Source organism: Oncorhynchus gorbuscha, linkage group LG06 (genome assembly GCF_021184085.1).
Source record: "Oncorhynchus gorbuscha isolate QuinsamMale2020 ecotype Even-year linkage group LG06, OgorEven_v1.0, whole genome shotgun sequence".
Classification (NCBI taxonomy): Eukaryota; Metazoa; Chordata; class Actinopteri; order Salmoniformes; family Salmonidae; genus Oncorhynchus; species Oncorhynchus gorbuscha.
Genome location: NC_060178.1, coordinates 86,083,291 through 86,108,359, shown reverse-complemented (window position 1 = coordinate 86,108,359; position 25,069 = coordinate 86,083,291). Strand labels below are relative to the sequence as shown.

Below are 25,069 nucleotides of genomic sequence, written 5' to 3'. Positions count from 1 at the left end.
CCGGAAAACTGTTCTTTTTACTCTCTGTTCCGAAAGCACTAGACGACCAGTTCTTTTAGCCTTTAGCCATACTCTTATTCTACTCCTCTTTTGTTCCTCTGGTAATGTAGAGATTAATCCAGGCCCTGTAGCCCCCTGCATCACACCCATTCCCCAGGCACACTCATTTGTTGACTTCTGTAACTGTTAAAGCATTGGTTTCATGCATGTTAACATTAGAAGCCTCCTCCCTAAGTTTGTTTTATTCATTGCTTTAGCACACTCCGCCAACCCGGATGTCCTAGCCGTGTCTGAATCCTGGTTTCAGGAAGGTCACCAGAAATGCAAAATTTCCATCCCTAACTATAACATTTTCCGACAAGATAGAACTGCCAAAGGGGGCGGAGTTGCAATCTACTGTAGAGATAGCATCCAGAGTTCTGACATACAATCCACTCTGTGCCCAAACAATTCGAGCTTCTACTTTTTAAATTCCACCTTTCCATAAACAAGTCCCTCACCATTGCCGCTTGTTATAGACCCTCCTCGGCACCCAGCTGTGCCCTGGACACCATATATGAATTGATGGCTCCCCATCTACCTTCAGAGTTCATTCTGTTAGGTGACCTTAATTGGGGCATGCTTAACACCCCGGCCATCCTACAATCTAAGCTAGATGCCCCGAATCTCACACAAATCATCAAGGAACCTACCAGGTACAACCCAAAACCTGTAACCATGGGCACCCTCTTAGATATCATCCTGTCCAACCTGCACTATAAATACACCTCCTCAACCAGGATCTCAGCGATCACTGACTCATTGCCTGCATGCGTAATCGGTCCGCGGTCAAACGACCACCCCTCATCACTGTCAAACGCTCCCTAAAACACTTCAGCGAGCAGGCCTTTCTAATCGACCTGGCCCGGGTATCCTGGAAGGATATTGACCTCATCCCGTCAGTAGAGGATGCCTGGATGCTCTTCAAAAGTGCTTTCCTCTCCATCTTAATTTAGCATGCCCCATTCAAAACATGTAGCACTAAGAACAGATATAGCCCTTGGTTCACCCCAGACTTGACTGCCCTTGACCTGCACAAAAACATCCGGTGGTGTTCTGCATTAGGATCGAAAAGCCCCGGCGATATGTAACTTTTCAAGGAAGTCAGGAACCAATATCCTCTGTCAGTTAGGAAAGCCAAGGCTAGCTTTTTCAAACAGAAATTTGCTTCCTCTAGCACTAATTCCAAAATGTTTTGGGACACTGTAAAGTACATGGAGAATAAGAGCATCTCCTCCCAGCTGCCCACTGCACTGCGGATTGGAAACACTGTCACCACCGATAAATCTACGATGATCGATCATTTGCATTTTTCCAAGGCTGGCCATGCTTTCCACCTGACTACCCCTACCCTGGCCAAAGTCTCAGCACCCCCTGCAGCAACTTGCTAAGGCTTTCGACTCTGTCAATCACTGCATTCTTATCGGCAGACTCAATAGCCTTGGCTTCTCAAATGACTGCCTCGCCTGGTTCACCAACTACTTCTCAGATAGAGTTCAGTGTGTCAAATCGGAGGGCCTGTTGTCCGGACCTCTGGTAGTCTCTATGGGGGTGCCACAGGGTTCAATTCTCCGGCCGACTCTTTTCTCTGTATATATCAATGATGTCGCTCTAGCTGCTGATGATTCTCTGATCCACCTCTACGCAGACGACACCATTCTGTATACATCTGTCCCTTCTTTGGACACTGTGCTAATAAACCTCCAAACAAGCTTCAACGCCATGCAACATTCCTTCCATGGCCTCCAACTATGCTAGTAAAACTAAGTGCATGCTCTTCAAACGATTGCTGCCCGCACCCTCCCGCCCAACTAGCATCACTACTCTGGACGGTTCTGACCTAGAATATGTGGACAACTACAAATACCTAGGAGTCTGGTTAGACTGTAAACTCTCCTTCCAGACTCACATTAAGCATCTCCAATCTAAAATTATTCTAGAATCGGCTTCTTATTTTGCAACAAAGCCTCCTTCACTCATGCTGCCAAACATACCCTCATAAAACTGACTATCCTACCGATCCTTGACTTCGGCGATGTCATTTACAAAATAGCAGTCTATCACAGTGCAGTCTGTTTTATCACCAAAGCCTCATATACTACCAATTACTGCGATCTGTATACTCTCGTTGGCTCGCCCTCACTACACATCCATCGCCAGGATCATCTATAGGTCCAGGTCATCTATAAGTCTTTGTTGGGTAAAGCTGCGTCTTATCTCAGCTCACTGGTCACCATAGCAAAACCCACCCGTAGCACACGCTCCAGCAGGTATATTGCACTGGTCATCCCCAAAGCCAACACATCCTTTGCCCGCCTTACCTTCCAGTTCTCTGCTGCCAATGACTGGAACGAATTGCAAAAATCTCTGAAGCTGGAGTCTTATATCTCCCTCTCTAACTTTAAGCATCAGCTGTCAGAGCAGCTGACCGATCACTGTACCTGTACACAGCCAATCTGTAAATAACACAGCCGACTACCTCATCCCCATTATTACTTACCCTTTAGCACCAATGTGTCTCTACTTGCACATTATCATCTGCACATCTATCGCTACAGTATTAATGCTAAATTGTAATTATTTTCACCTCTAGGGCCTATTTATTGCCTACCTCCCTACTCTTCTACATTTGCACACACTGTACATAGATTTTTCATTTTTTATTTTATTTTGTGTTACTGACTGTTCGTTTGTTTATGTGTAACTCTGTTGTTGTTTTCGTCGCACTGTTTTGCTTTATCTTGGCCAGGTCGCAGTTGTAAATGAGAACTTGTTCTCAACTCGCTTACCTAGTTAAATAAAGGTGAAATTTAAAAAAATTAAATAAAAAAATAGGGGTTCTACAACCCCCTCCACCCCACTAGGGGTGCTGCAACCTCCTACAGCCAACACTAGGACTCACCAAGATCCTTAGAGCCTTGACTTTCGCTGGCCATCTCTCCCATCCTCACCAGTGCCTCGAAGTAGCCCTTTGCTGCAAATGTGACACCTGGAAACATGGAAGTATTGGGCGTCAGATCAGGGGCGGAGTGGAAATATTGGAGATTAAAGCCTTCATCACCCCAGCTATAGCTATAGCCCCAGTCAGTTAGGGAAAGGGCTAAAGGCAACTATAGTCTATAATGGGAAAGAGCTAATGCTGCTACAGGCGACAATGGAAAGAGATAATGCTGCTTCAGGCTACAATGGAAAGGGCTAGTGCTACTACAGGCGACAATGGAATGGGATAATGCTACTAGAGGCGACAATGTAAACGGCTAATGCTACTTCAGGCGACAATGGAAAGGGATAATGCTACTACAAGCGACAATGGAAAGGGCTATTGCTACTACAGGCGACAATGGAATAATGCTACTGCAGGCGACAATGTAAAGGGCTAATGCTACTTCAGGCGACAATGGAAAGGGCTAATGCTACTACAGGTGACAATGGAATGGAATAATGCTACTGCAGGCGACAATGTAAACGGCTAATGCTACTTCAGGTGACAATGGAAAGGGCTAATGCTACTACAAGCGACAATGGAAAGGGCTACTGCTACTACAGGTGACAATGGAATGGAATAATGCTACTGCAGATGACAATGTAAAGGGCTAATGCAACAATAAAAATGGTGGCTAAAAGGAAAGGACAGCACTGAAGAAGAGAAACAGCTATAGGAACTATTGCTGGATAGAGCAGATGCTGGATGGAAAGTGGAACTACAGGAAATACAGACGAGAGAAAGTTAGGAAAGTCCAGGAAAGGCAAGATATACCAGTCTTGACAATTGCAAAACCTTTAAAACATAATATGACAACCTGCCTAACTTTCAAGGTGATTCATAGGCTACTGCAATACAAATGAAGCCAGTGTGCTCCGTTAGACTGTTACTCATGCAGAGTGACAGAGACACTAACTGAAACATCTACCAGTGACTCAGGTCTCAGTCCAGGAACAGGGACAAGGAACACAGAGCAGGCACAGAGTTGCTCTCATAATGAGGGGACAGGATGTCCAGTTAGATGGATACATATGTATGCGACAAGCAGACTCCACTCAGAATGTATTAACTTTGACGGATACGGCCTCCCGAGTGGCGCAGTGGTCTAAAGCACTGCATTGGAGTGCGAGAGGCGTCACTACAGATCCGGGTTCGATCATGAGCTGTGTCGAAGCCGGCCGTGACCGGGCGACCCATGGGGTGGCGCACAATTGGCCCAGCGTCGTATGTGTTAGGGGAGGGTTTGGCTTGCTGGGATGTCCTTGTCCCATCGCGCTCTAGCGATTCCTTGTGGTGGCCGGGCACATGCACGTTGACTTTGGTCGCTAGCTATACGATGTTTCCTCCGACACATTGGTGCGGGTGGCTTCCAGGCGAAGCGAGCAGTGTGTCAAGAAGCAGTGTGTTGCTTTGTGGGGTCGTGTTTCAGAGGACACATGGCTCACGATCTTCTCCTCCCCCGAAGCCGTACAGGAGTTGCAGCGATAGGGCAAAACTGTAATTTTCCAACTGGGGAGAAAAAGGAGTATATAACAATACAAAAATAAGTCAAATAAACAAATCGTAGGAAGAAATAAAAAAATAAAACATTTGACTGATACATATTGATGTGGAGTGTCAGAACTTTATTTAATCCGGACAGTGAAATAAAGTGTTACCTAAATACATCCTGAATCTACTTGTGGTTTACTTGTGGTCATCCTGTCTGGGTTGGCACCCCCCCCCCCCCTCCTTGGGTTGTGCCATGGCGGAGATCTTTGTGGGCTATACTCAGCCTTGTCTCAGGATGGTAAGTTGGTGGTTGAAGATATCCCTCTAGTGGTGTGGGGGCTGTGCTTTGGCAAAGTGGGTGGGGTTATATCCTTCCTGTTTGGCCCTGTCCGGGGGTGTCCTCGAATGGGGCCACAGTGTCTCCTGACCCCTCCTGTCTCAGCCTCCAGTATTTATGCTGCAGTAGTTTGTGTCGGGGGGCTAGGGTCAGTTTGTTATATCTGGAGTACTTCTCCTGTCCTATTCGGTGTCCTGTGTGAATCTAAGTGTGTGTTTTCTAATTCTCTCCTCTCTTTCTTTCTCTCTCTCTGAGGACCTGAGCCCTAGGACCATGCCCCAGGACTACCTGACATGATGACTTCTTGCTGTCCCCAGTCCACCTGGCCATGCTGCTGCTCCAGTTTCAACTGTTCTGCCTTATTATTATTATTCGACCATGCTGGTCATTTATGAACATTTGAACATCTTGGCCATGTTCTGTTATAATCTCCACCCGGCACAGCCAGAAGAGGACTGGCCACCCCACATAGCCTGGTTCCTCTCTAGGTTTCTTCCTAGGTTTTGGCCTTTCTAGGGAGTTTTTCCTAGCCACCGTGCTTCTACACCTGCATTGCTTGCTGTTTGGGGTTTTAGGCTGGGTTTCTGTACAGCACTTTGAGATATCAGCTGATGTACGAAGGGCTATATAAATAAATAAATTAAATAAATACATCTAAGTACATCTAAATCTGTTCGTCTAGTTGAGTTGAGTTTTCTACAGTAATGAAATCATATGGGAGTCATACCCCCAGAAATGCAGCCAACAAGCTGATGCTACATTATTATATTCCTTTTCATTGAGAGCCCCAGCTCATTTCTGTCTCCATTTATACCTCTATTCCTGACCACAGTTTCACAAGCCTCCGTCTGCACTCATTTCCTTCCATAATCTTTCCTTTATTAATTTTAATTTAATTCTTTCCATTCTCTACATTTATCAGAATTGTTATCCCGAGGTCACTGAACTGATAATAACCCACAAGAACACCCCAGACTCCAGAGCCTAAAGCCGACAGCATACTACACTGTAGCTGGGTTCACTCAGACTGACACAACCAGGAAGAGAGACCGTTTCTCTCAGCTCTTCCTGAGCCCAACTTTGGTTAAGACTGGTTGGGATAGAAGAATGAGGGTAAGGGGCCAGAAGTGGATGGGCTAATTTAGCAATGTCCACAGAAATCCCAGCCAGCGACGAGCGGTGGAGTGTGGCAGGCCAGGTATAGCTGGATTAACTGGGAAGAGATCTGAGAGCTTTGCAAGCTGGGGGATTGTGTGTGTGTGTGTGTATATGTCTTCAGTAAAGAGGATTAAACCTCTGATATGAAGCAGACAGCTGATAATATACAGACTGGAGGTGAGACACGCCATCCATTCCTCCCACCTATGCCAGAGTAAATTAAACACACACTCTAGGAGGAGTAAAACCGGTATAAACCAGATCAGGCTGCAGCTTGATGTGTTGAGTACTTCATCCATCTTCAACTCGCTTTTTTCCAAATCCACCATCCTACCCCCTTCTCTCTCACAATCCTTCCCTCCCTGTACTCCTTTATCAAATCCCTTCAGTCTTCACACTCAGCCTCTTTTTTTGTTCTCTCCTCCATCTCTCCAACACAGTTTGTCCCTGTTGAGACATCTCTCTCTGCCCCACCTTCAACATGATGCCCAGTTTGGATGTGTGTTGTGTGAAATTGCCCCACCTTCTATCGCCGGTACCAAATCTCAATGATAAACAGAGTACCTGACTCAATACTAGTCAAAGCATTGCATCCTATTCAAGCACTACACCCACTGCACACTATCCTATCCTCCAAAACCAAACACTCCACAAACTGATAAAACAGCATCTCCTCTGAGGATAACTAACAATGTACGGCATTTCTATAGTGCTTTTCATAAAATCTCAAAGCGCTTCAACAGCAAAAAACAAACAAGCAATTTATCTGGACAGCTCAACCAATAGAGGCCAAGTCTTTGAAAGCTGCATCCTCCGAAGATGGAGGGTCCGTTCATGGCTTGAGCGGAGAGAGCTGGTCAGAGAATGGTAGATGATGGTGATGGAGTTTGCTGATGATCTTGTAGAGGGCAAGTCTGGGAACCAGCCTGAGTCTTATAGCCACTGGATTTCTCTTCCACTTTGGGTAGCACCCACTAACAGCAGGCAGCTCTCTCTCCCTGGACCATTATGTCAGTCAACAAAGCTCCAGGGATCTCCAGTAAAGTCCAGCACCACCTCTCCTTCCTTTATATCCTAAGAGCAAAGGCAGAACTGGCATATTTACAAATTCAGCTAGCAGATGGATGCCCACCAGGCGCCCTGTGGTGAGTTGAATGCTGACTGTGCCCTGTGCCTCTGCAACGGCAGACCGAGCCAGAACCCCAGTCCTTGCGCCTGCCTGGCATTGATGGAGTGCACGTCCCCACCAGAGACCTGTTTGGCTAATTTTAGTCTTATCTATCAGACTACACTGAGTCCTCCTTTATTGGTCCTCGGGGCTTCCACAGTCATTCCTGGTTTTCGTACACCTCTAGCTCTACCGCTTTCCCTGTTTCTCTCAATCCCTGCACTTCTATCTCTCTACCGCTTTCCCTGTTTCTCTCAATCCCTGCACTTCTGTCTCTCTACCGCGTTCCCTGTTTCTCTCAATCCCTTCACTTCTGTCTCTCTACCGCTTTCCCTGTTTCTCTCAATCCCTGCACTCTCTCTCTCTCAATCCCTGCACTTCTGTCTCTCTACCACGTTCCCTGTTTCTCTCAATCCCTGCACCTCTCCCTCTCAATCCCTGCACATCTCCCTCTCAATCCCTGCACATCTCTCTCTCTCTGTCTCTCTCTCTCTCTCTCTCTGTCTCTCTCTCTCTCTCTCTCTCTCTCTCTCTCTCTCTCTCTCTCTCTCTCTCTCTCTCTCTCTCTCTCTCTCTCTCTCTCTCTCTCTCTCTCTCTCTCTCTCTCTCACCTCTCTCTCTCTCTCTCTCTCTCTCTCTCTCTCTGCACCCTCTCTCTCTCTCTCTCTCTCTCTCTCTCTCTCTCTCTCTCCTCTCTCCTCTCTCTCTCTCTCTCTCTCTCTCTCTCTCTCTCTGCACCTCCCCCTCTCTCTCACCTCTCTCTCTCTCAATCCCTGCACCTCTCTCTCTCAATCCCTGCACACCCTTTCTCTCTACCGCATTCCCTGTTTCTCTCAATCCCTGCACCTCTCTCTCTCAATCCCTGCACCTCTCTCTCTCAATCCCTGCACCTCTCTCTCACAATCCCCGCACCCCCTCTCAATCCCCACACCCCCTCTCTCTCTCAATCCCCGCACCCCCTCTCTCTCTCAATCCCCGCACCCCCTCTCTCTCTCAATCCCCGCACCCCTCTCTCAATCCCTGCACCCCTCTCTCAATCCCTGCACCTCTCTCTCTCCCTCTCATAGTACAGGCGTACTGATGAATAGAAGCAGCAAGACTCTGTAACTCCAAAGTATTCTTCTCTCTTGCTATCCTCCTCTCCTTCCTCTGGCTGACCTGGATACTAGTTCTGTCCTGGATACCAGTTGTATTCTCTCAGCGCCGCTTGCCCTAGTTCCTATTAGACTACGCTCCACTTACAACCCCCCCCCCCACTTACACACCTTCCTGGAGATATCTCAAAAGTGGTGTGCTCCTGCTCTCACCCATATATCTACTCCACACAAACACCTGGGTCACCACATCATATCCCGACTTGTGAACAACCAAAGAAATACAATAAAAATGACTTGATTTGAAGACATGCAGGGATGGAGGGATGCTAGTGATGCGGAAAAGAGGAGAAGAGAGGGCAAGATGTTGACATGAAACATTCTAATGGGACATTAAAGGAGGAAGGCATCCTGAGCCTCCCAACAAAGAACAGAAAACATCAAAGAAACATCAACATTCAGGGGAGACTACACCTACTGCCGGCTAGCTGGGAGTTAATTTGGTGTTTTAATCAATGTAGGGTGGGGATACAGTGAAGTCGTTCTCTGTTAGGGGTCTTTGCGTTCTCTTTTCCAAATAGTAGACTATCAAATCAATCAAATTCATAGCTAAGTCCAAGAAGAGCTCAGGGATGCTGAGGATGCTGACTATAGGCTACACACATTTGCCAACGTGAGAAATATATCCCCAGCATCTGAGATTATTTCAAGTTCAGATAAAACAGTGCCAATCGATATGGGTCTTTGCCTGTCCTCTGGACAGGAGGAGAGGAAGGGGGGATGAGATAAAGGAAAAGAAGAAGAGAAGGATGTACTCACTGGATAGGGCCTTCTCGTAGCTCTTCCCCATGGCCACAAAGTTCCGCAAGCATGGGTTGAACTGCTCCATGATGGACTGAAAAGAGAAATAACATGTTTTTTAGTCGACACGAGCAGCAATACGCCTAGCAGAAGCAGTGCTCTACCCTACTCTGTGCGCTCACACACACATGTGCGCTCACACACTGCAAGCAAGCCAACCAGGAGCACAGCCAACCAGGAGAAAGTGTGTAAATCGGAATCATCTACACTCATTCAGAAATCAGAGAGAAGGAGTGAGGAAGCAAAAGGGAGAAGGAAAGACGTGGAGGGTGTCTTTGCACCTCACCCAAAAATAAAACCTGGCTTTGGGTGTTGATGCCCGGGAAGCCCTGCTCAGTGTCTCTCTCTCTCTCTCTCTCTCTCTCTCTCTCTCTCTCTCTCTCTCTCTCTCTCTCTCTCTCTCTCTCTCTCTCTCTCTCTCTCTCTCTCTCTCTCTCTCTCTCTCTCTCTCTCTCTCTCTCTCTCTCTCTCTCTCTCTCTCTCTCTCTCTCTCTCTCTCTCTCATATTTGTGCTAATTACTTCTTTTGTGGAGCAGGGGCATATGAGGGTAGGAAGGATAAGAAAGGAGGAGGGAGGCGAGGAGGAGGGTGGAATAATTGGGTGACCAGAAAAAAGAGAGAATGAGGAGAGTACAGGAGAGAGAGTGAGAGTGAGCATGGTGCTGCTGGTCACAGCAGGGGTTTTGAGTCCCACATGGAACACTGTATAATGAATATGTGAAACACAGATCTATGTGGGTAAAAAGTAGTCTGGGTACCAGTCTGTTTAGCTATTATTCCAATCCTTGCCTCTCCTGTCATGTTAAACATCTTTGGCATATGACACAAAGCACAAAGAGTGGAATGTTGGCAAAACAGACTTATACCCAGGCTAGGTATAGTATATATATTGTTTGTTCAAGGAGATCCCCACATGAAAATACTATATATATATACTATGGTCTAAGTACTATAGTATTCACTGCAGTGATTTTGTGAATTTTACTGTAGTATTTACTATAGTATTTACAGTGAACTATAGAATAAATACTGTAATAAAATAAAACTTGTATATACTATTTTTATTTTTATTTCACCTTTATTTAAACAGGATGGCCAGTTGAGAATACATTCTCATTTACAACTGCGAACTGGCCTAGATAAAACAAAGCAGCGTGGCAGATAAACAAACGTACAGTCACAAAATAAAAGAACAATAGAAAAATCTATGTACAGTGTGTGCAAATGTAGAAGAGTAGGGAGGTAGGCAATAAATAGGCCATAGAGGTGAAAAAGAATTACAATTTAGCATTAATACTGGAGTGATAGTGATACTGGAGTATATACTGGAGTGATAGAAAAGATACTGGGGTGCAAAAGAGCAAGAGGGTAAGTAATAATATGGGGATGAGGTAGTTGGATGTAAAATGTACAGATTGGCTGTGTACAGGTACAGTGATCGGTCAGCTGCTCTGACAGTTGATGCTTAAAGTTAGAGACGGAGATATAAGACTCCAGAGATTCAGAAGATTTAGCTTCAGAGATTTAGTGCAATTCGATCCAGTCATTGGCAGCAGAGAACTGGTAGGAAAATCGGCCGAAGGAAGTGTTGGCTTTGGGGCTGACCAGTGAAGTATACCTGCTGGAGTGTGTGGGTGTTGCTATGGTGACGAGTGAGCTGAGGCTTTACCAACAAAGACTTATAGACGACCTTGAGCCAGTGGGTTTGGCGACGGATATGTAGTGAGGGCCAGCCAAGGAGAGCATACAGGTTGCAGTGGTGGGTAGTATATGGGGCTTTGGTCATAAAACGGACGGCACTGTGATAGACTACATCCAATTTGCTAAGTAGAGTGTTGGGGGCTATTTGGTAAATGGCATCTCAAAGTCAAGGATCGGTAGGATAGTCCGTTTTACGAGGGTGTGTTTGGTGGCATGAGTGAAGGAGGCTTTGTTGCGAAATAGGACTGGAGATGCTTAATGTGCATCTGAAAGGAGAGTTTACAGTCTAGACACCTAGGTATTTGTAGTCGGGTGTGAGGGTGCGGGCAGCAATCGGTTGAAGAGCATACACTTAATTTTACTAGCATTAAAAAAGCAGGGTAGCGGCAGGGTAGCCTAGTGGTTAGAGCGTCGGACTAGTTACCGAAAGGTTGCAAGTTCGAATCAACGAGCTGACAATCCCCGAGCTGACAAGGTACAAATCTGTCGTTCTGCCCCTGAACAGGCAGTTAACCCACTGTTCCTAGGCCATCATTGAATATGAAAATTTGTTCTTAACTGACATGCCTAGTAAAATAAAGGTAAAATAAATTTAAAAAAAAATTGGAGGCCACGGAAAGAGTGTTGTATGGCGTGAAAGCTCATTTTGAAACATACAATTTGAAACACTGAACTCTATCTGAGAAGTAGTTGGTGAACCAGACGAGGCAGTCATTTGAGAAGCCAAGGCTATTGAGTCTGCCGATAAGAATGTGGTGATTGACAGAGTCGAAAAGCCTTGGTCAGGTCGATGAAGACGGCTGCATAGTACTGTCTTTTATCAATGGCAGTTATGATATCGTTTACAACCTTGAGCGTGACTGACGTGCACCTATGACCAGCCCGGAAACCAGATTACTTAGTGGGGAAGGTACGGTGGGATTCGAAATGGTCGGTGATCAGTTTATTACCTTTGGCTTTTGAAGATTTTAGAAAGGCAGGGCAGGATGGATATCAGTCCATAACTGTTTGGGTCTAGAGTGTCTCCCCCTTTGAAGAGGGGGATGACAGTGGCAGCTTTCCAATCTTTGGGGATCTCAGACGATACGAAAGAGAGGTTGAATAGGCTAGTAATAGGGGTTGCAACATTTTCGGGTGATCATTTTAGAAAGAGAGGGTCCAGATTGTCTAGCCCAGCTGATTTGTAGGGATCCAGATTTTGCAGCTCTTTCAGAACATCAGCTATCTGAATTTGGGTGAAGGAGAAAGTGTTTTAGTTAGCATTTGACAGTGATGAGGGGTGGTCGTTTGACCGTGGACCCATTACGCACGCAGGCAATGATGCAGTGATCGCTGAGATCCTGGTTGAAGACAGCAGAGGTGACTTTAGAGGGCAAGTTGGTCATGATGATATCATGGTTACAGATTTAGGGTTGTACCTGGTAGGTTCCTTTTTTGTGGGCATCTAGCTTAGATTACATCTAGCTTAGATTACTATAGTAATTACTATTATTTTATTTTACCTTTATTTATACAGGTTTTTTCTCATTGAGATAACATCTCTTTTCCAATAGACAGCTGGTCCAATAGCTGCAGAAGGAACAATGTTTCAGACAAAACAACTTACATACACTAACACAATATTAAACAAAACTATAAACACACATACAGTACAACAAAAACATTGTACATTAAAAACAAACGTCTTGACTAAAAACAGCTGGCCTAAAAACAATTACACTCTTCTATGATATATACATCGATCAAGTGTTTAAACTCCACCAACAAAACTAGATCATCACAGTTTAAAATGTTCATGACAGAATTCCAGGACCACGGAGCAAAGTAACTGAAACTATTTCTACCATGACCTGTTCTAATTTTCAGTACTGTTAGAAGCAAATTAGAATGGGACCGTAATTGATATTTATTTACTGACCTGACAACAACAAAAAAACAGAGATAAAATGGTATTTTACACAATATGGCCTTGTAAATCAGTGTATAATCACTTGAATAAAGAACAGTATCATCTGCATAAAAATGAACATCCGCTGTTTAAATAAGATCCCCAATGTTGTTGATATACAAAATGAACAACAGTGGGCCCAAAATAGAACCTTGCAGAACACCTGAGCACACCTCTATGGGCTCAAATTTACAACCATCTGCCATTACACATTGTGTATGATATGATAGGTAATTTATAAACCAATCTAGAACATGACCAGTAATTCCACAACATTTGAACCTTTGTACTAACACAGCATGGTCTACGATGTCAAAAGCCTTCGCCAAATCAATAAAAATAGACACACAATGTAACTTCTTATCAAGAGCACAGTGGATGTCATTTAAAACCTTCAATGTTGCCATAACAGTGCTGTGGCCAGACCTAAAACCTGACTGCATTCCATTTAAGATGTTGTTTTCTTGGAAGTAGACCTTTAACTGCCTAAAAACTAAGGACTCTAGTACCTTTGACAGTACAGACAATTTTGATATGGGTCGATAGTTGTCAAGTAGCGAAGGATCTTCACCTTTCAGGAGAGGCAGTGCAAAAGCAGATTTCCATAACTTGGGGATTTCCTTAACATCAAGCGTGAGGTTAAAAATACATGTTAAGGGGGGGGGGGGATGATGTCTGCAGCTTGGTGTAGGAGGCGGGGGTCTAGTTCATTAGGGCCAGGGAATTTTTAAAAATCAATTTCTTTCTGGGCTTTACACACTTCTGAAACGGAGAAGGATGAAAAGGAGAACCTGGTGAAGGAGTGCACAGGGGTGTCAGGTAAATTCATAGGGAGCTCAATTATACATTTGACCTTTTCAAATAAACTGCCTGCAACTAAAAAATGCGTATTCAAGGCTTTCAGAATGAAAGTCTTTGGGAAGTCTGCAAAAACACTATAGTGTTTCTAAAGAAATCAGCCAAGACCTCAGAAAAAAGACCTGGATTGTCCTTGGGAGCAATTCCCAAACGCCTGAAGGTACCACGTTCATCTGTACAAGCAATAGTAAGCACGTATAAACACCATGGGACCATGCAGCCGTCATACCGCTCAGGAAGGAGATGCGGTCTGTCTCCTAGAGGTGAACGTACTTTGGCGCGAAAAGTGCAATCAATCCCAGAACAACAGCAAAGGACCCTGTGAAGATGCTGGAGGAAACAGATACAAACGTATATATATCCACAGTAGAACGAGTCCTATATCGACATAATCTGAAAGGCCGCTCAGCAAAGAAGAAGCCCCTGCTCCAAAATCGCCAGAAAAAAGCCAGACTACGGTTTGCAACTGCACATGGGGACAAAGATCATACTTTTTGGAGAAATGTCCTCTGGTCTGATGAAACAAAAATAGAACTGTTTGGCCATAATGGCCATTGTTATGTTTGGAGGAAAAAGAGGGATGCTTGCAAACCGAAAACACCATCCCAACCGTGAAACACAGGGGTGGCAGCATCATGTTGTGGGGGTGGCACACTTCACAAAATAGATGGCAACATGAGTGAGGAAAATTATGTGGACATATTGAAGCATCACCTCAAGACATCAGTCAGGAAGTTAAAGCTTGGTCGCAAATGGGTCTTTCAAATGGACAATGACCCCAAGCATACTTCCAAAGTTGTGGCAAAATGGCTTAAGGACAACAAAGTCAAGGTAATGGAGTGGACATCACAAAGCCCTGACCTCAATCCTATGGAACATGTGTGGGCAGAACTGAAAAAGTGTGTGTGAGCAAGGATGCCTACAAACCTGACTCAGTTACACCAGCTCTGTCAGGAGGAATGGGCCAAAATCCCCCCAATGTACTGTGGGAAGCTTGTGGAAGGCTACCTGAAACATTCAACCCAAGTTAAACAACGTAAAGGCAACGCTACTAAATACTAATTGAGTGTATGTAAACTTCTGACCCAATGTGAATGTGATGAAGAAATAAAAACTGAAATAAATCATTCTCTCAACTTTTATTCTGACATTTCACATTCCTAAAATAAAGTGGTGATCCTAACTGACCTAAAACAGGGATTACTTGGATTAAATGGCAGGAATTGTGAAAAACTGGGTTTACATGTATTTGGCGGAGGTGTATGTAAACTTCCGACTTCGTGGGTGGGTGGGGGTAGGTAGGTAGGTAGGTAGGTAGGACAGGGGTGTGCTGTTTCCTATAACCTGAAGGGATCACAATATGGTCTACACTTGCCATGTCGGTTTCTCACGAGTGGGGGGCTCAAATTGAGATATAGAGGAAGGAAATGGGTAGGGTATATGCAAATTAAACAGTGTGGTATTTACTATTGTTAGAAATGTGTTTTTGCAGACATTACTGTAGTATTTACTACAGTGTTTTTTTCTACAGTATACTATAACATTCTATAGTAAGTACTACCCATGACATAGGGATACTAGTGTGCATTATATAATTCTATAGTAAGTACTATATAATTTTATAGTAGACTGTAGTATTTTATGGGTTCCAGCATGAGCTATAATTATATTTAAATGGCTCATTGGAATTGACAATATCATTATTAGTAGACCAGAGAGAATAAAATGATGGAATATGAAACCATGGAGGGGAAACTGAAATAGAAGGGTACAGCCAGGAAAGTATTGTGCGTGTGTGATAATGTGTATGAGAGAGAGACACACAAGATCAGGAAATGTGGTCCATGTGGTAACCAAATATGGTCTAGGTGGTAACCAAATATGGTCTAGGTGGTAACCAAATATGGTCTAGGTGGTAACCAACTGTGGTCTAGGTGGTAACCAAATGTGGTCTAGGTGGTAACCAACTATGGTCTAGGTGGTAACCAAATGTGGTCTAGGTGGTAACCAAATGTGGTCTAGGTGATAACCAACTGTGGTCTAGGTGGTAACCAAATGTGGTCTAGGTGGTAACCAACTATGGTCTAGGTGGTAACCAAATGTGGTCTAGGTGGTAACCAAAGCAGGGTTCTCCAGGTGATAAAACAAATAGATAGCCAACATCTTCTCCAGACAACCTCTTAATCCTTGCCTGGATAAAACACACACACACACACACACACACCAGAGTATTGATCTCCAGTCAGAACACCATTCTGTGGTATACACCAATTACCTGCTTCTACAAGGGCCGGGGGCCCTCGAACCTCAACCCAGGCCAAGGTCACCTACCTCTGTCTTGGAACACTCCCATCCCCCACCTACACCCTGGTTCTCCTCCTCCTCCACAACAACAACAAAAACAACAAAGCCCACAGACGTGTTGATGTATATGTATGCCCACACCATAGCCCACAAGTGGATGCCTCAGCACACAATAAGCAAAGGTGGGGAGTGGAATGAGCGGAGGCAGAGGAGTACAACCTCTCTCTCTCTCTCTCTCTCTCGTTGTGCGGAGGAGCAGTGAGTCACCCTCCTCCACAGTCCGAGGCGATCTGTCCTTTATTATGTTACTTTCTCTTTCTCAACACCCAGTTTGGTCCTGCAGCTTTATCTATCACCCCCCACCACACACACACACACACACACACACACACACACACACACACACACACACACACACACACACACACACACACACACACACACACACACACACACACACACACACACACACACACACACACACACACACACACACACACACACACACACACAGCTATGCTTCTAACCACACACACATGCACACACACAAACAAACAGCTTTTCTCCTCTCCACTTCATCAGTAAACCTTTTCCTGACAGAGCTGTCAGACGACTCTCATGAAGGGGTCTCACTGTTGAGAGTTCCAATAGAAGAATACACAAGGTGCAAGTTCGACATTCGGTTAAGCATCAGCAGCTTTTCACTAACTGACACTCACTCAATTAGTCATGTCAGCTAACACTTTGGTAAGTTAGTCTAGGAAGTTATCTTGGCTGAATACCGACAGTGCATGCAGGGCACGTGCCCAAGGGCTCTGACCTCATGGGGGGCCCCATTGATTTTGTTAAGGGTCAGACACACCGATAAATCTGACTGCCGATAGGTACTTAGCACCTCAGCCCAGAGTGTCTGCAGTCAACTTATTGTTTTTCACAAAGAACAGCTTTACTTTCGATATGCTTCATTTAAATACTCCAGGCCACAAGGTGGCAGTAGCTTGTTTGGCTTGTGCCTGATGTAGCTAATGTAAGCTAACTAGCGAGCTGCGCTAATGTTGTTGCTAGCTAGCTAGAATTTGTAGTAAGCTTTTGTTGATACGAACAAGATGGCCACAACTAAATAAATAGCGTAGCGAGCAATCACAATGCATGTTTTCACCATGGCCTGTAGGGTCCAGGTTGTGAGCCAGACTGTTTTCTAAACTGAGTATTTCCAACCCTGACAGTCTTTCCTGAGACATTCTGCAATATATGTCACTTGCACTGACACAATTTAAACTTAGTCTTGAATGATGCATGCCAAGATATGCCAGAGATACAACTCAAAATGCCGGCTCACCAGGATGAACAAAATCGCAAACCACTTTTTTGTTCAAGCCCCCAAGAACAAACTAAACAATTAGGTAAAATTTGGTAAAGAACCCTTTAAGCTCTTCAATGATTCTTTGCTGTTCACAAAATGGTTCTTTGCTCTGTTGGTGATAATTAACAAAATAATATAGTTGACCAGAACAAAAAACCCTGCATGGTTCTTCAAAAGGATGTACAAAGAACCTTTTCGTTTTTTTAGAACTATTCTCTATAGGGGAACATTTTGATTCTTTATAGAACCTTAGGAAAGGGTTATTTATAGCACCATACAGGTTTAATTTAGAACCTTACGATCAAGGTTCTTTATTGAAAATTCAAAAAAGGGTTCTATATAGCACCAAAAAGGGTTCCACTTGGTTACAAGCCAAATAACCCCTATCTGGTACTATTTAGAACAGGGATGGGCAACTTCGGTGGGGGTAGGGGCCACAAAAACCTGAACTCATCATGATGGGCAGCAGTTTCTCATGGGTCTGCGTGGGTCTGTGCCACATTCCTCCACTGAGATGCTGCTGCTGCAGCCGCAGCCGTTATCCACACCAAGAGGGTGTAGCAGTCGGACGTGTGTTTTGTAATATAATAATAATAATAATATAATATAATAATAATAATATATGCCATTTCGGACGCTTTTATGTACAGTTTTGTCTTGTCTTGTCCCGTATTGTCCCATTTACATAGTAGTTTTTCTCCTATATTTTTTAATATTACTTTCCACCTACGAACTGAATATACGTTCCTGCAACCAGCCTCACCCAATGTCGTACGGATCTGCTATTTTATACCTTAGAATCGGAACCCCAATCAGAAGCTAGCCAGCTAACTAGCTACTAGCTAGTTGTCAGTTTGCCACTGCTGGCGGTCTTCACCGTTAACTCGGACTACAGCCAGCTTCAGCTCGGTCAATACCTGCCAGTCTGCACAGCGCAATATCAACCCAAAACATATAGGACTGCTTTTTCTCTAGCTCATCACCGGATTTCTGCCGCAAGCCCTGGTCCACTACAGCGGATCATTGCAGCTAGCTAGCTAGCTGCATTTGAGTGGCTACTGCTGGCTAACGCCACTGTCCCGAAGCAAACACCAGTTAGCCTTGAGCTAGCCTCGAGCTAGGCCTGTCTCCCGGCTAGCCCGAAGAGGTCTATCAGCTAATTCTTGGGCTACAATGCCTTTTTTGCCAATTGGCCTGGACCCTTCATTGCCGACACATATCCCCACCGATCCATCATGACTGGTCTGCCGACGTAATCGTCCAAGGTGGTTTCAACAGGCTTTTCCGTTGCGACGTCTCCGTAGGCCCATCTGCTAGCCCCGGCCTGCTAGCTGTCTGAATCGCCGTGTCTCCAGCTCGACTACCGCAGTAGCGACTACCGAACGGCTCCCTGACTCACCTACTGCTGCTCATTGGACCCTATGATCACTTGGCTACACATGGCTCTCTCTAATGTCAATATGCCTTGTCTATTGCTGTTTTGGTGAGTTATTATTGTCTTATTTCACTGTAGAAGCTCCAGCCCTGCCAAACATGCCTTAGATAGGCCTTTTGTCCCACCCCTGACACATAAGGTGATCTCACCTGGCTTAACTGGTGCCTCTAGAGACAAAACCTCTCTCATCGTACCTCAATGCATAGATTTACCTCCCACTGTACTCACATCCTACTATTCCCTTGTCTGTACATTGTCTTGAATCTATTCTTCCTCGACCAGAAATCTGCTCCTTTTACTCTCTGTTCCGAACGCACCAGACGACCTGTTCTTATAGCCTTTAGCAGTACCCTTATCCTACCCCCCCCTCTGTTCCTCTGGTGAAGTTAACCCAGGCCCTGCAGCACCACTCCAATTCCCCAGGCGCTCTCATTTGTTGACTTCTGTAACCGTAAAAGCATTGGTTTCATGCATGTTAACATCAGAAGCCTCCTCCCTTAGTTTGTTTTATTCACTGCTTTAGCACACTCCGCCAACCCCAACTACAACATTTTCTGACAAGATAGAACTGCCAAAGGGGGTGGAGTTGCAATCTACTGCAGAGATAGCTTGCAGAGGTCTGTCATCCTATCCAGGACTGTGCCAAAACAGTTCAAGCTTCTACTTTTAAAAATCCATCTTTTCAGAAATAAGTCTCTCACTGTTGTCGCTTGTTATAGACCCCCTTCAACCCCGAGCTGTGCCCTGGACACAATATGTGAATTAATTTCCCCCCAATTATCTTCAGAGATTGTACTGTTAGGTAACCTAAACTGGGATATGCTTAACACCCCGGCCACAAATTATCATGGAACCTACCAGGTACAACCCTAAATCTGTAAACACAGGCACCCTCATAGATATCCTCCTGACCAACCTGCCCTCTAAATACACCTGTGCGGTCTTCAACCAGGATCTCAGCGATCACTGCCTCATTGCCTGTGTCCATAATAGGTTCGGGGTCAAACGACCACCACCAGCAAGCAGGCCTTTCAAATCGACCTGGCCCGGGTATCCTGGAAGGATATTGACCTTATTCCATCAGTGGAGGATGCCTGGTTATTCTTTAAAAGTGCTTTCCTCACCATCTTATATAAGCATGCCCCATTCAAAAAATGTAGAACTAGATATAGACATTGGTTCACTCCAGATTTGACTGCCCTCGACCAGCACAAAAACATCCTGTGGTGTTCTGCATTAGCATCGAATAGCCCCCGCGATATGCAAATTTTCAGGGAAGTTAGGAACCAATATACACAGGCAGCTAGGAAAGCAATGGCTAGCTTTTTCAAACAGAAATTTGCATCCTGTAGCACAAACTCCAAAAAGTTCTGGGACACTGTAAAGTCCATGGAGAATAAGAGCACCTCCTCCCAGCTGCCCACTGCACTGAGGCAAATAAATCTACGATAATCGAGAACTTCAAGAAGCATTTTTCTACGTCTGGCCATGCTTTGCACCTGGCTACCCCTACCCTGGTCAACAGCTCTGCAAATCCCACAGCAACTTGCCCAAGCCTCCCCATTTCTCCTTCACCCAAATCCAGATAGCTGATGTTCTGAAAGAACTGAAAAATGTGGACCCTGACAAATCAGCTGGGCTAGACAATCTGGACCCTCTCTCTCTAAAATGATCCGCCGCAATGTTTGCAACCCATATTACTAGTCTGTTCAACCTCTCATTCATGTCATCTGAGATCCCTAAAATTGGATAGCTGCCGCGGTCATCTCCCTCTTCAAAGGGGGAGACACTCTAGACCCAAACTGTTACAGACCTATATCCATCCTACCCTGCCTTTCTAAAAATCTTTGAAACTAAGTTAACAAACAGATCACCGACCATATCGAATCCCACCGTACCTTCTCCACTATGCAATCTGATTTCCAAGCTGGTCATGGGTGCACCACAGCCACACAAGGTCCTAAACGATATCATAACCTCCATCGATAAAATACAGTGCTGTGCAGCCGTCTTCATCAACCTGGACAAGGCTTTCAACTCTGTCAATCATCGCATTCTTATCGGCAGACTCAATAGCCTTGGTTTCTCAAATGACTGCCTCGCCTGGTTCACCAACTACTTCTCAGACAGAGTTCGGTGTGTCAAATCGGAGGGCCTGTTGCCCGGACCTCTGGCAGTCTCTATGGGGGTACCACAGGGTTCAATTCTCAGGCCGGCTCCTTTCTCTGTATATATCAATGATGTCGCTCTAGCTGCTGGTGATTCTCTGATCCACCTCTACGCAGACGACACCATTCTGTATACATCTGGCCCTTCTTTGGACACTGTGTTAACAAACCTCCAAACGAGCTTCAATGCCTTACAACACTCATTCAGTGGCCTCCAACTGCTTTTAAATGCTAGTAAAACTCCAGCAGGTATATTTCACTGGTCATCTCCAAAGCCAACACTTTGGCCGCCTTTCCTTCCAGTTCTCTGCTGCCAATGACTGGAACGAATTACAAAAATCACTGAAGACGGAGACTTATATCTCTAACTTTAATCGTCAGCTGTCAAAGCAGCTGACCGATCGCTGTACCTGTACACAGCCAATCTGTAAATAGCATAACCGACTATCTCATCCCCATATTATTACTTACCCTCTTGCTCTTTTGCACCCCAGTAACTCTACTTGCACATCATCATCTGCACATTTATCACTCTAGTGTTAATGCTAAGTTGTAATTATTTCGCTTCTATGTCCCATTTATGGCCTTACCTAATCTTCTACATTTGCACACACTGTATATAGATTTTTCTGTTGTGTTATTGACTGTACGCTTGTTTATGTGTAATTCTCTGTTGTTGTTTTTGTTGCACTACTTTGCTTTATCTTGGCCAGGTCGCAGTTGTAAATGAGAACTTATTCTCAACTGGCCTACCTAGTTACAGTGCCTTGCGAAAGTATTCGGCCCCCTTGAACTTTGCGACCTTTTGCCACATTTCAGTCTTCAAACATAAAGCTATAAAACTGTATTTTTTTGTGAAGAATCAACAACAAGTGGGACACAATCATGAAGTGGAACGACATTTATTGGATATTTCATACTTTTTTAACAAATCAAAAACTGAAAATTTGGGCGTGCAAAATTATTCAGCCCCTTTACTTTCAGTGCAGCAAACTCACTCCAGAAGTTCAGTGAGGATCTCTGAATGATCCAATGTTGACCTAAATGACTAATGTGTAACGGCGTTCTTCGTTTTTCAAAAGAGAGTCGGACCGAAATGCAGCGTGTTTGTTACTCATGATCTTTAATGAATGAAAACGGAACGATACATGAAATAACTCGATACAAAAACAACAAATGGAATGTGAAAACTAATTGCAGCCTATCTGGTGAAACAACACAGAGACAGGAACAATCACCCACAAAATCCAAAGCGAAACCCAGACTACCTAAATACGGTTCCCAATCAGAGACAACGAGAATCACCTGACTCTGATTTAGAACCGCATCAGGCAGCCAAGCCTAACTAGACACACCCCTAATCATTCACAATCCCAATGCTATAAAACCCCAATACGAACACAACACATAACCCATGTCACACCCTGGCCTGACCAAAATATATAACGAAAACACAAAATATATTGACCAAGGCATGACAGAACCCCCCCCCCCCCTAAGGTGCGGACTCCCGGACGCACCTCAAAACCATAGGGAGGGTCCGGGTGGGCGTCTGTCCATGCTGGCGGCTCCGGCTCGGGACGTGGACCCCACTTCATTAATGTCATAGTTCCTCCCCTTCACGTCCTGGGATATTCCACCCTTGCCGCCGACCATGGCCTAATAGTCCTCACCCAGAACCCCACTGAACTGAGGAGCAGCTCGTGACTGAGGGGCATCTCGGGACTGAGGGGCAGCTCGGGACTGAGGGGCAGCTCGGGACTGAGGGGCAGCTCGGGACTGAGGGGCAGCCCGGAACTGAGGGGCAGCCCGGAACTGAGGGGCAGCCCGGAACTGAGGGGAAGCCCAGTACTGAGAGGAAGCCCAGTACTGAGATGAAGCTCAGGCAGGTAGTAGGCTCCGGTAGATCCTGGCTGGCAGGCGGATCTAGAAGATTCAGGTTGACTAGCAGATCTGGAAGAGACTGGTTGACTGGCAGATCTGGAAGAGACTGGTTGACTGGCAGATCTGGAAGAGACTGGTTGACTGGCAGATCTGGAAGAGACTGGTTGACTGGCAGATCTGGAAGAGACTAGTTGACTGGCAGATCTGGAAGAGACTGGTTGACTGGCAGATCTGGAAGAGACTGGTTGACTGGCAGATCTGGAAGAGACTGGTTGACTGGCAGATCTGGAAGAGACTGGTTGACTGGCAGATCTGGAAGAGACTGGTTGACTGGCAGATCTGGAAGAGACTGGTTGACTGGCAGATCTGGAAGAGACTGGTTGACTAGCAGATCTGGAAGAGACTGGTTGTCTGGCAAATCTAGAAGATCATGGCTGACTGGTGGATCTAGCTGCTCTATGCAGACTGACAGCTCTGGCTGCTTCTTACAGACTGACAGCTCTGGCTGCTTCATGCAGACTGACAGCTCTGACTGCTCCATGCAGGCTGACAGCTCTGACTGCTCCATGCAGGCTGACAGCTCTGACTGCTTCATGCAGGCTGACAGCACCCTGCAGACTGGCAGATCCTGGCTGAATGGCACCTCTGGCGGATCCTGGCAGACTGGTGGCGCTGGGCAGACAGGCGACGCTGGGCAGACAGGCGACGCTGGGCAGACAGGCGACGCTGGGCAGACTGGCGACGCTGGGCAGACTGGGAGCACTGGCGACGCTGGGCAGACTGGGAGCACTGGCGGCGCTGGGCAGACTGGCGGTGCTGGGACTGGTGCTACAGGATCGAGGACACGCACAGGAAGCCTGGTGCGGGGAGCTGCCACCGGAGGACTGGAGTGTGGAGGTGGCACAGGATGGGCTAGACCGTGAAGGCGTACTGGAGATCTTGAGAGCAGTGTTGGCACAGGACGTGCAAGGCTAGGGATGTGCACAGGAGGCCTGGTGCGTGAGGCTGGCAGCAACTTCACCAGCCGACTAACACGCACCTCAGGTTGAGTATGGAGCGCTAACTCAGGTGCTATCAAATCCCCGACATGATCCGTCGGACGAATATCGTATCTATAGCACCAAGCTAGCAACTCCCTCATTACTCTCCACTCCACTTTCCCCATTAACTCCTTCACAGTCTCTGCTTCGCTCACCTCTAATACCGGCTCTGGTTCTGGTCTCCTCCTTGGCTCCTCACGATAAACAAGGAGAGTTGGCTCAGGTCTATCTCCTGACTCAGCTATACTCTCCCTGAGCCCCCCCCCCAATACATTTTTTGGGGTGACTTTCGGGTTTCGCTCTGCGCCGCCGTGTTTTCCTTTTCAACTCCATTCGCCAAAAGTTTCTCAATACCCTTTGTTTTCTGTAAGTCTTCACAAGGTTTTCACACACTGTTGCTGGTATTTTGGCCCATTCCTCCATGCAGATCTCCTCTAGAGCAGTGATGTTTTGGGGCTGTTGCTGGGCAACACGGACTTTCAACTCCCTTCAAAGATTTTCTATGGGTTTGAGATCTGGAGACTGGCTAGGCCACTCCAGGACCTTGAAATGCTTCTTACGAAGCCACTCCTTCATTGCCCGGGTGGTGTGTTTGGGATCATTGTCATGCTGAAAGACCCAGCCACGTTTCATCTTCAATGCCCTTGCTGATGGAAGGAGGTTTTCACTCAAAATCTCACGATGCATGGCCCCATTCATTCTTTCCTTTACACGGTTCAGTCGTCCTCGTCCCTTTGCAGAAAAACAGCCCCAAAGGATGATGTTTCCATCCCCATGCTTCACAGTAGGTATGGTGTTCTTTGGATGCAACTCAGCATTCTTTGTCCTCCAAACACGACGAGTTGTGTTTTTACCAAAAAGTTATATTTTGGTTTCATCTGACCATATGACATTCTCCCAATCTTCTTCTGGATCATCCAAATGCTCTCTTGCAAACTTCAGACGGGCCTGGACATGTACATGGGGACACGTCTGGCACTGCAGGATTTGAGTCCCTGGCGGCGTAGTGTGTTACTGATGGTAGGCTTTGTTACTTTGGTCCCAGCTCTCTGCAGGTCATTCACTAGGTCCCCTCATGTGGTTCTGGGATTTTTTTCACTGTTCTTGTGATCATTTTGACCCCACGGGGTGAGATCTTGCGTGGAGCCCCAGATCGAGGGAGATTATCAGTCGTCTTGTATGTCTTCCATTTCCTAATAAATAATTGCTCCCACAGTTGATTTCTTCAAGCCAAACT

General features: G+C 45.7%; 1 protein-coding gene across 6 annotated transcripts in view; it reads right to left on the bottom strand.

Moving 5' to 3' along the window:
* LOC124038466 (brain-specific angiogenesis inhibitor 1-associated protein 2-like) overlaps window positions 1-25,069 on the bottom strand; it is a 185,740-nt gene that overhangs the window by 123,039 nt on the left and 37,632 nt on the right. For 4 of the 6 annotated variants that reach the window (XM_046354383.1, XM_046354380.1, XM_046354382.1 and 1 more), the window contains exons 2-3: window positions 9,090-9,165; window positions 2,942-3,028 (exon numbers count right to left, since the gene is read on the bottom strand). In XM_046354383.1, the coding sequence (XP_046210339.1) occupies window positions 2,942-3,028; window positions 9,090-9,165 (163 nt within the window). The remainder of the gene's footprint in view (window positions 1-2,941; window positions 3,029-9,089; window positions 9,166-25,069) is intronic. The other 2 variants (XM_046354384.1, XM_046354385.1) reach the window with 1 other exon arrangement.